The 12,078-nt window shown below is 45.8% G+C and overlaps 1 protein-coding gene across 9 annotated transcripts in view; it reads right to left on the bottom strand.

Annotated features, from left to right (window-relative positions):
• Window positions 1–7,108: 7,108 nt before the first annotated feature.
• HP1BP3 (heterochromatin protein 1 binding protein 3) overlaps window positions 7,109–12,078 on the bottom strand; it is a 33,907-nt gene continuing 28,937 nt past the window's right edge. For all 9 annotated transcript variants that reach the window (XM_090023575.1, XM_090023578.1, XM_090023576.1 and 6 more), the window contains 3 exons: window positions 10,455–10,566; window positions 9,345–9,479; window positions 7,109–8,305 (listed from right to left, as the gene is read on the bottom strand). In XM_090023575.1, the coding sequence (XP_089879701.1) occupies window positions 8,020–8,305; window positions 9,345–9,479; window positions 10,455–10,566 (533 nt within the window). In that variant the 3' untranslated portion in view covers window positions 7,109–8,019. The remainder of the gene's footprint in view (window positions 8,306–9,344; window positions 9,480–10,454; window positions 10,567–12,078) is intronic.

Below are 12,078 nucleotides of genomic sequence, written 5' to 3'. Positions count from 1 at the left end.
AGTTGCAGGGCAAGGAGCCAAGGCAGGCAGAGCAGCTGGGTAGGGCTCTGAATTGCCTGGGGCAGCCTCCGCTGCCTGGCTCCAGCAGCTGCTTTGCTTGTGGGTTTTGCTTTGGTCCTCACTGCTCTGAGGCTGGCACTGGGGCGGGGGACAGGGCCCCCCCTTTGACTCAGTTATCGCACCCGGTGTCACTTGCTCCGGTTTGGCTGGAATCCAGACAGAGCAGGAGCCACCACATCCCTGCTGGCAGGGTGTGGGGGGAGAGAAACAGGCATTGTGCAAGGGAAGAGAGCTCGTTTCCTGCCTCCCCTCGCCCATGATGGAGGGCTGAATCAGTGCCACCCTCCCCCTGGCTCTCTCCTTTCCTGGGCGGGTTTCCTGTGGCTGCTTCCCGAACGCCCTGCAGAGAGAATCGGTCCCGGTCCCCGAGCTCCGTGAGCTGAGCGGAGTTCCCAGCTCAGAGGATGCTCTTGCCTGTACGGCACCTGCCCAAGTTGCCTCCCTTGTTAACCATCTAGTCCACAGCTAGAGGCCCCAAGCTGTGCTGGAGATGACACGACACCCCGGAGCCCCCTGCCATCTGCACCCTGCCCACAGCCCCCTGGGCAGGCAATGCTGTTATCGCCCTTTTCCAAAGAGTTGAAGCTCAGAGAGATGGACCCACTTGTCCAAGGTCACGCAGGGTCTGCAGCAGAGCAGGGCCTTCAGTGGGGGCTGCCCGTGTGCTGTGATGGCACCGAAGCCAGTGCCTGTAGGCAACTGCATCAGCAGAGCCGCTACTGACTGGGTCTCAGTAACTGAGGCAGGGCAAGGCAAGGCTCAGAAAAGACCCTCACCTCGGGGAGCAGGAAGAGGCAGCTGAGAAGACATGAGAAGTAGCGAAGCATGAGTCAAGCTAGCGCTGACCCAAGGCTGGAAGAAACTGGCACCTTCCTACTCAGCAGCTCTGTTCTCCCGTCTATTTGCAAACATGTGCCGACTTCAGTGACACACAGGAGGGGTTGCACCTCCTCCTGCTGTTATCCTTGCCGAGCCAGCACAGCTAGGAGGGAGGGAGGGAGCTGGAGTCTATTCCCATCCGCGCGAGTCAGGAAGATTCTGCCTTGGAGCACCCTCGTGCAAGACAGACGGACAGGCCCAAAGACTAAAACTGGCCTGCAAACCATTTTCTGTGAGGCTGTCTCAGCAACAGGGCACTTCACGAGGCTCAGATCCTGGTGGGGACTTGCAGGACAGGCAATGAAAGACCACCACTATTTTGCAGTGAGGCTGAGTGATGGTGACCTGGGGCAGTCAAGACACAAACTGATCTCCTGTAGAACAGCATTCAACATCTGCATGAGGCCAGTGGCAGTCAGGATACAAGAAGTGACGGGGCTTTTTGCCCCCTTCCGTCACCACCCATTTCTGATAGTAGAAATGCAGATTCCAGGCAAGAAAAATTAAAGGAGACAGGGTGATGCCAGGATTTCCCAACAAGGCCGTGATATAAGCCCCCGATCAGAACAGCAAGTGAGAATCGGAGGGTGCTGACCAGGCCAGGGAGCCGGAAGCAAGTTCAAAGAGGTGACAGCCAGGTTGACTCATTTGCTGACGGAGCAGTAAAGAAAGTGAAAGTCCTGTCCTTCCACTCAGGCACTGGCTGCAAAAATAAATTCTTTCCTGATTTGTCTACTGTTTGAGCAAATGGCCAGTGCTTTCTACCAGCGCTTGTGCTTTTAACTATACCACTACTATTCAAATAGTACAAACTTCTCCACAAGAGAAGGCTGAGGGGGGATCTAGTGGCCTGTTACAAACTAGTCAGAGGGGACCAGCAGGCACTGGGGGAGTCCCTGTTCCCCTGAGCACCGCCAGGAGTGACCAGGAATAATGGTCACAAGCTGGCAGAGGGTAGGTTTGGGCTAGATATCAGGAGGCGCGACTTCACGGTCAGGGCGGCTAGGGTCTGGGACCAACTTCCATGAGAAGTGGTGCAGGCTCCTACCCTGGGGGTCTTTAAGAGGAGGCTAGATGAACACCTTGCCGGGGTCGTCTGACCCCAGTACTCTTTCGTGCCATGGCAGGGGGTCGGACTCGATGATCTGCTCAGGTCCCTTCCGACCCTACCAACTATGAAACCCTACTCCACATGCGGACGTGGGTATACTGGCATGAAATGTGCTCATATTGCTGTAATGACAAGCATGCAGATGAAGGAATCAGCAATACCATTACAACTGCACCCACACAAGGGCGTGTACTAATAAAAGTCCTTAGGTAAAGAACAGATCGTCTCCCATGTATGAAACATCCTCTCATCTGCTACAAGGAATGCAGGAGATTTGTTAATACAGTAGGCAATACTGAATACAGGAAGAAAAAGGAATTTGGGTGGATAGAGGGTTTCCAAAGAGCATTTGAGGCAGTTGCAGAGCATTAGCACCACTACTAAGGCACTTTATTGGCCTGATTAACACCCCTACAACTTGCCTTTGAAGCACATTGATATCCTCAAACCAACATGGACCTGATGGGGTTTTTGTCAAAGCAGCACCTGAAGGGGCTCACAGGAGATGACTGCAAGATACAGTGGTAAATAGTGGCACAGTTACAGTGACTTGTTTCATGGACTAGACAAGTACTTCCCCTCTGCACTTGGGAAGACTAGTCCCCACTTAGCAACACTAGGCTCCAGCCTTGGCTAACCACACATTTGCAAGAAGGGCTGTGTGGTCATTGTAGTTCTCCGTGTGTCTGTGCTGCTGCTAGGCAGGCAGCGTTTGTTCCCTTGAAGACCTCCGTGTTGTAGGGAGAGTTACTAGAGCCTAGGTTAGATGACAAAGGCTCGGCCAGGTTCATTACCTACAAAGCCCCTATTTACTAACATGCATGTCCAGGGGGTTACAAGCCCTGGGTGCTTGTGCAAAGGCACAGGCACAACTCCCACATTACAGCTCCACGGGTTTCCAGTCCCCCTCTCTTACATTGATCAAAACAACTGCTTACATCAAACACTCGCATAACAAACATCGATCTCTCTACCAGACCACCCTAATCCTTCTATCTCCCCCCGTTATCTTGTGTGTTGTGGACTATCTGGCACTAACTTGAACAATCACCCTTGGCAATCAGCCTTATCATCAATCAGCTTTGCCAGGGGTCTGTAAAGCCTAATCTTCCAACCTAAGCCCTGATTGATGTGTGCAAGGTCAGTCTTTGGCGAGGCCTGCTTTGGTCAATGCTCGAACAAAGCCTTTATATCAGCTATATGTGCACTGCTTGTATTAATCAATACTCCAGCAAGACCTACCCTGGGATGCACAGACCAAGTGGGGACACAGCTGTGTAAGAGAAGCAGGGCTATCAATAGTCAGAATCAAAAGGGAAATCTTGGGAGGTCACCAGCCTGGATGAAGCAAGAAAACAAATCTTAGCAAATGCTTCTGCCAGATTATGGTACAAAAAGACCCTTGGATCCAGAGTCCAAAAATATTATCATTGGAAGATTTTAGGCAGCATTACTGGGTTATTAGCATGTAACCAAGGAAGAGATGACAGATGGTCTTCAAGAGATGATAATATCATGGAGGCAGAATCTTTACAGGAGGAAGAAAGGTTTGGTCAGGAAAAAGAGCTGAGACTGTGTGGTGAAGAACAATTTTCATACTAGTGGAATTCCAGGATTCAAGGCTGGTTGGAAGTCTGTGATGGCTGGTTTGATTGATGTCAAGGTCCAGGAAAGATGCTACTGAAAAATGCATCCAGAAGGATGTACAGAAATAGTAAGATCTGTATTTTGAGACAAAAAACAGTAGCTTCTTTACTTACAACTACAGAGTTGTGGGATCAGAGTAGCACATATCAGACATAGAATCATAAATTCCTCTAGAAAGAGAAGTTGTAAACCCAAGGGTCTTCAAGTCCTTAAGGAATTGCAGCGCATCAAGCTCGGCAATAAAAATCCTCAGAGATGGGATCCTGCACTGTTTTCTACACTTCTTTAAGAATTCAGAGCCTTGGAGCCACGAGGAATTTCTCGTGAATACGTCTATGGCCAAGAAACAGATCTACAGGAACGTTTTGGCCATCAAATGACTTTTGGAAAGAAGGGTTGGAAATGCGTTTTAGAAGCTGATGGCAGATTTTTTCTGTAAATGGTGAAAGGTGCTTGTAAAAGCAAAAGTCATAGTGTACAACAGGATTTGGTAGTGGGTAACTATAAACTGCAGGCTAGAAAATACAACTTCCTCCTCAGCAGTTCCAGCCTCCTTGCTTTTCAACGTGCTGCCAAGCTGCTTTCCCTTCTCCTTAGCTGCAACAAGAGAGGTAGGACTGAGAACCCATTGCCCATAGAGAGGACTCTATGATGTTTGTCCACCTTCCTTTCAAGCAGTCAGGGCAGAGAAATCAGGGGTCTGCAAGACAACCTTTCCTGGGTCCATAATAGCCTCATCTGTACAGGGAGGGTCCCTCTGGTAGGGACACACCACTGCAGGGTATTGAGTAGCCTCCCTGAAGACTTGTCCAAGGAGGAGAAGGGAAAAAAAACCACAGCCATCTGACAGCATTTCCATACTTCTTTTCTGGGTGGAAAAAACCCCTATCAGCTTCCTTATTTAAGAGACGCACCCTCATTTTGGAAGGCTAATTATTTGGGGAAAAGTGTGCATAAATATGGTAATTTGGTAAGAAGATACGCTGGGGAAGAGCTGCCATTTGATTACATCAAACCAGACCCAAAACTCTGATGTGACATCTCATGGAACAGAATTTTCCTGACATGTTAATTACTGAAACAGCAAACAGGTCTACAAGGACAGGCAGTGCAACGTAGCACGTATTAGAATCTTCTGCTCTTAACAAATGTCAATTCCATTCCATCAATAAGAGATGCAAGACCTGGGGCTGCAAATCGACCAGCCGCTTGTCAGTAAATCACACTTACTCCCACAATGTATGCATACCTGAGGCTGTAAACACTTCATACTACTAGGGAGAGCTGCACTGTGTCAATTCACGATTCAGCACTGACCTCTGCCACCCAGGGACCTAGCCCAGGTTTCCAAGCAGAAGCAGCAATGTTAGTTTATGTCAATGCGGTCATAATCTGGAAACATCCTACATACATTTCTCACCAATACAGACCCTAAATATATGCCCTTAATTTGATCCAATCATCTTATAGGCTTCCCTGCTAATCCAATATTCCCAGAACTCCTAGAGGCAACAGTGCACTTAAATCTAGGCTGCAACACCCAAGAGCTGAAATAAGGTTCCTGTTCCATTAAAACATGCAGTTTTTCTCAGCGCATCTGAAAAACCCTTCATTTGTCATCTGAACTATAAGACCAACCAATATCTGCTATTGTGAAACAAAAATTTTGCATTATGTTCTAGTGAATGATGTAGCATTAACAATTTTTGTCATCCCTTTGGGAGGTCTCATAAGACTAAATCAGCAGTGAAAAAAAACTGAAACGCAGACACACAGTGTTTTGGGTCCTTCTCTTCCTGGCATAGATGATTCCATAGACTGTAGGCATGTAAAATAAAGGTGACCTCTTTTTCAATCTTTTGAATTTGTTGGGTGGTGGCACAAGTCAAAGCCTACAATATTTCCAAGTGAGAGCAAACCAATCAAAACCTCTCCAGTGCTCAACATGTATTGCCCCATGGAGACTGGGGTTGATGCACTTGACGAAAGGAAGAAATAAGAGCCATTGTCCCCATCTCCCAGCAGCATGGCTACTGTGGGAGGAATGGTCACACTACATAAGCTACCCCTACCACCTTTCCTCCACCTTCCCCGTTACAGATGGAAGTGCAGGCTAAGGTGGTGTTACTGCTACGTTAGGCAATAGAAAAATGGGTGGAATATCTGCTGGGAGGAAAAAAAAGTCCTCCCCCTCTATAATACTCCAGAGGGATCCTTTGAAGCAATGCAAATTCACCACTAAACACTGTCCTCACTCAGCCCTGGCATCTTGTCACTGCTTCACCAATTTCTCCCTCCCACTGAGTTTCTCATTTCAGAGTATTTGACTCCAGATGCGTAGTTTGCATATTCCAACTTATTTTGCAGTTTACTAGCTGTGTTTATAAATTGCTCTAATCCCCATGGGTTGGTTTAATTTCTATTGATGCTTTCAATTTCTCCCAATTCAGTATCATCTGCGAATTTCATTAGCTGCCTGTTTACAGCCTTTACAGGGTCCCTAACAATTGAAGTCAGTAATCTTAATGTTTTTCCCCCCAACACCCCCATTGTTACAAATAGATGATGATTACAGGGAAGGAACAGAAGAGAGATGTTATGACTTACTGGAGTTCTTCAAGTGTTGTCGGTATGCATATCCTCAGTGCCGGGCATGCATGCACCATAGCACTTGAGCTTAAACTTTAGCCTTAGCAGCACCTGTAGGGCAAACCATAGCTCTGGTTCTCATGACCCACACTGAATGGATAAAGGGAACACATCCCAAAGAAATCCAGCTGCTACTAACTATTTTTCTCCTTAGAGTTATCATCCATCTGCACATCCTGACTACTGGTCATTCCTGAAGAGCAACCATGTACCCAGAGGTGGGTTTTAGTTTCCTAGGGAAAAAGCCACTTTATCAAATGCAGCACCTGCCCTGGGGGGTTCTGAAACTGCACAGCGCTTGGGGAAGTGCTTGGTGCCACATGTCAGTTGTTCCTTCTTGTACCTTTGTGACAGGGGAAGGGCTGCAGGTGTAGCGGAGTGTTTTGTTTGTTGCTCTTAAATTTACATGCTGGTTGGCGTTTGTTAGACAAAGCAGGCTGAAGAACACCTTGCTCTTGGAGCACGTGGAAAGATTTCAAATGGACCTTAACTTGTGAGAGTATGTTCCACTCAACACTGTGGCAAAAGGGGAACGGACTATCAGTTCCCTCCCCTAGGCCACTGTGGTCTTCAGAGAAACAAGAAAAAAATGAGACTCAAATAAACAGTTTGGCAAGACACCTGGGAACTCTCATTTAAAAATGATTAGATTTCAAGTTAGAAGATATAAATCACCAGTGCCATAACCTACCATAATCCCATGTGCTTTTTACTCACCTAAAGATGCTGTGAAAGCAACAGAAAGAAGTCACATGATAGGCCTGGAATCTAATTGCATTTTATTTTAGCAAACTGCATGTTTTTCACTTAACATCTCTACATTAGCAACTGTGTAACTCCAGCTTTTCTTTAAAAAAGGGTAAACAAGAAGTGACAAAACTCAGGATCTTCATCTTTTAAAAACACATTTCAAAGTTGGATTCAAGAAGACTTTTATATATTTTGGTTTTTAGGTAACAGATGAGGGATGGAATCACTAACTCAAATCGCAACAACCCAGCTAACTGAAAGTTGCCCCTTCTGGGATCCCTTTGAAGTCAGAGGATCAGAACCTTTTGCATTCACCGTTTGCTGAAGACCTGACTTATCAAGGGGAACTTGCTGGTCTGAAGGAGCCGAACAGACATTCTCCTTTGCATATCATTACAATGGCCAAGCAGAGAAAAGCAGCTTGAGAAGTCAGTGCAAGCGCTGTACATGTTTTGCTTCTCCACAGAAGCATTAGGAACCTTGGTATCACCATGCAGGAAATCTAAGGAGGAAGCTACTGCAGTTTTAAGTTTCCACTACAGAGTTCAATTTCTCCAATCATCCTGTTCCTGCCGTCTAAAGATATAAAAATCTTCTTTGAACAAGGTTTAAAAAAAGCCAAAAAAATAAAACCAAATAAACACCATAAAATGTACAGATTATACGGTCTAGAAAAGTCCTAAAAATTATTGCAGAAACTAAAGATGACTTGTTTTAGGGAAGGAGGCATGAGGCACAGCAACTATACCTAACTGAAATGCTTGGGTTGATTTGACTTAGTTTTCAGCTTTCCCCCATCACTCAAGAAAAAAAAAAAATTAAAAGAAAGGTTTAAGTGTCAGAACTAAAATACAAATGCACATTGACATTATAAAACAATATTATGGATCTGACCATGGGATTCCCTGACACATTGGAAAAGTTTACTTTTTTGCCCGGAGAGATTTCCTTATGGTAGATTTGCCCTTGGCGGGAGATTTCACTTCCTTTCTCCCACTTGCTGCTGGTTTCTTGGAAGAACTGCCACCAGAGGGTTTCTTGATGGCTGGGGCTGCTGGTCTGGCTTTCTTGGCAGGGATTTTGACCTTTGGTGGGGGCTTGGGTTTCCCCCGGCGGGCTGCAGGTACTTTCCTTGGCTTGGGCTTGGATTCTCTTCGTTTTACTGGAGGGGCTCTGCTCCGGGATTTTGGAGGGGGTCTTTTCTGCATCCTATCAGGAAGAAAGAGTAAGATTTTACCAACGGCTACAAGATAATTCACACCCAGTGAGGTAGACTGCAGCATCCCCGATATATTGTGGGTGTCCTAGCATGCAGCAATCAAATTGTGAGTTAATCAGTAAGACCCCAACTCCATCTGGTAAGTTCACACTCTGCAGAGTACCCACAGTAAGCAGCATTCATACTTCCATCTCCTCTGGCAGGCATGTAAATCCTACCAGCCTGTCAAGGGTGAGTCACACAACTCAAGTGTCCAAGAGCTCTGAGTGGGGCTTTGTTCCTAAGGAAGGCCATTCACATTAAATCCACCTTCAGAGCGAGAATGATTTTGGTTGGTGTGTTCCCCACTGTGTTAAAGCCAAGTTGTTTAATAAAACTCCTCAGCTTTTTCAAGGGACACCAGCAGTTTTGAGAGCACAGAAGATCACATGAGGAAGCTGAATGGAAAAGCTAATTACACTAAAAATGAAAATAAAAAAATAATGTACAAAAATAGAACAAGTCCCTTTTCTTCTCTCTCAGTTCAAATGATGAAATTGTGGAAGTTACGATCACCGCTGTCAGACTATTTGCACAGCACCCACTAACTGGAGCTTGGACCCTGACAGGACCCAGAAGCTCCACATACGCAGCATGACCACCCCACATGCATGCTCAATACTTGCAACATTCCTTGCTGTGCCAGCCTGAGGCTTCTACTGGGCAGTAATAGTTGATTGTAGATAAATATTCCTTGCCCAAGACAGCTCTATAACATTTGCACTCTGGCCTCCACAGATGAAGTGCTAGTGCAATCTGCTGTAACCGTCTTTAGTGCAATGAGACTACCAGTTCTCAAACCAAACACTGCTGCCTGAAGCCAAAGTAAACCCAGCCAACTCCATGAGCTCAGATCCTCCACTGTTCTCTTGCATCACAACAGGTTTTTTTGGAGCCTGCTGCTGAAGTGCCAGGTTTCTCCCCAAGCTCATGAATACAGGATGGTCAGACATTTTAGCCTGAAGAATTTTATTTCCAACTTCATCATACCTCTTTTTTGGAGGTGGCTCTTCCTCCTCAGACTCTTCCTCCTCCGATTCCTCCTCTTCCTCTGATTCCTCTTCCTCCTCCTCAGATTTATCAGATGCCTCCTCTTGATGCTTTTCTGGGAACAGCACACCTGGGCTACAAAGGCAGTCTTGTTAAAATTAGAGCCTTACTCATATAAAACCATACAAAGTGAATGTCAGACAGCTGAAAGGCAGCCTATCAGCAACCCTGACTTACCAGGGACACTTATCCAGTTTGCTATAGTAAAGCCTGTGCTGGTTTGAGCTTCACTGTTCTGCTGACTTTTTTTTTTTTTTTTTTTTAATAAAACACCAACAAGAACCCAAAAGATAAAAACCACAGACACAGTGTGCTGCTATCTGAAGTACAGAACACCAAGGGGCTGCCAGGATGGATCTAGCTGGAGAAAGTCCAACTGCCTGAAGGTCATTAGGAATGCTATAGCAACATCCAAGCTCTCCATCTCATGCTCTTAAGATGGTTGCTTGCACCTTTCTTGTTACATAGAAGGGGATGACAAGTCCAAACTCTTAATGCTCTCAGGTACAAGCTGGAGCCACCAAGGGCTTGAAGAGGTACGAGATAATTTAGACGAGGAGACAAAGTTGTTGTTCTGCTCTGGCTCCTTGTTGTCTTTGTGCTCACTGAGGCTTGACTCAACATAGCCTACCTTCCAATCTTCCTCCAGCTATCTGGGTCTCGTCCTCTCCCTGAACACATTTAGTAGAGACCATCTCCTCCTACATCTGCAATAAGGACAGTGAAGTTGCTGGATCTATGGTATTTTTCATTATGATCACTCCTGTGCTGCTAAGAGGCAAGTATACAAAGCATCTCCTTATGCAGATTTACTTTAAATACTATACTGGTGGGCACTACAGAAGACGCCAGAATACCCGAGAACATTAAGCCCTATATTTCCCTTGTTAGTAAAGCATTCTTTATGTTTGACCCTAGATTTGCTAGTGTCAGGATCTAGAGCGGTACACATTACACAGGGTTGCGGGTAACAGACCAAAGTGCAAAGGCTTGTGCCCCAATACAAATCTCCTGATGTAAATGAATAACTGCTTTCAGATAGCTCTTTACCTGGGGTAGTAAGGGAAGCAAAGCTGGAAGGTGCCGCTGAAGCCCTTCCCCGAGATCTGCTCCATCCAGCCATTCTTTTCGCATTTCTGCAGGGTTCTCTTTAGTAGGTGCACTGTGGAAAGTGAAGAGACAGGTCAATACTTTACCTTATCAAATGCCTCAACTGTACTGCTCTATGCAATGCACCCTGAAATCCCAGGCAGAGGTGGGGGCAGAGTAACATTTTCTTATCTACAGTTAGAGGGGTTGAAAAAGGGGGTTGACAGTCCACCTTCACTGCCTGCAGCACTCAAGAGTGCATCTGCTTCTGTACAGGGCCTGGCTCGACAACTGCTTTAAGATGAGGTTTTACCAAGTCTTCAGAATTCCCCACATGTACTGTTTAGGCACATTCAAACGTTGGACCTAAACAGGTAAACAGGTGTTAGTGCAAGTCCTCCCAAAGAAGGAATGAAGTAAAGCTCCAGTGTGAAATATGAAGACCAGACAGCTCCGTTATAAATGCTTTTGATATTCACACAGTTCTAGTTACACTGACCTTTCAGCCTGTTTCATTCAGATGGTATTTTTGCCTTAGTTGGCACATGGTATCTCACCCTCCCCTGTCCTGCCACGTCCCTAGGTGTGATCTTACACCCCCTCAATGCTGCCTTAGTACAGTGAACTACCAGCACTTCAGAGCTCAGCTACCAGAGGTAAAGTATTCTTTTTCCCAATTCTTCTTTCCGTGGTTTTTGTAGCGACAGAGCCCAATGAAAATGCACCACTAACAGGACCTCTCCTCACCAGCAGCAGGCACAAGTATGTAGCTGGATAAACAGCATGTCTTGAAACCTTTTTCTGTTTCAGTTGGGATGGACAGAAATTTGTCAGAAAGACGTGAGCTTTTCTATCCAGCACATTCAGAAAAGGCTCAGATGAGGAAGGGAAGAGAACGAAAACAGAATGTAGGAAACACCGGTTAAACTGTCATTTGAGCGTGTTTGGCATATTAAGTGGAAAGGTATTCACTGTGACAAGCTTCTTGCTAAAAGTCTCGCTTCAGCAATATCAGAGAAGTGACATTTCACAGTAACAAAATTATTTGGGATCAAGCCATCCTTCCAACAGCCTACAGGCCATTTCCACTGAACGCTTAATTTAAATGGCATTTGAAGAGCTTGCACGGTTAACTGAATGGATTGCCTGCATTAAACTCTTTATTTGTGCCAATGCTAGACTCTTTAAGAGTCCACACACTTATTTTTAAAAGCCACAGTTTTATAGCAGGGACAGCACAACAGCAGGCTATTTCTAATCTGGGTAAATGAAGATCAACAGTGGGGGTGGAAAAAAAGGGGATGCAGCTGGCATTGCAAGTGCAAGGTACAAAATAAGAATGCATAGTTCTAGCCTGTTCTTAACATGTATACACCTGCCTGCTTCTCTCTCTCTCTCTAGATCCCTCTCTGGATTAGTTCAGAAGGGAAGCAAGACAATAATAGTTATTTCTAGCCAACAGGATGCAAGAGAGGATGGCAAGCAAATGTTTATACAGGTCTCACAACAGTCAGGACTTTGCTAGCAACAATCAAGGTTCGCAGGCACTTGAGGTGGCTTGAATTATGTCTGCCTGTAACAGCTA

This window comes from Crocodylus siamensis, chromosome 12 (genome assembly GCF_052110815.1).
Source record: "Crocodylus siamensis isolate JL-2025a chromosome 12, ASM5211081v1, whole genome shotgun sequence".
Classification (NCBI taxonomy): Eukaryota; Metazoa; Chordata; order Crocodylia; family Crocodylidae; genus Crocodylus; species Crocodylus siamensis.
The sequence above is the reverse complement of the archived record's forward strand: the minus strand, read 5'-3'. Positions and strand labels throughout refer to the sequence as shown.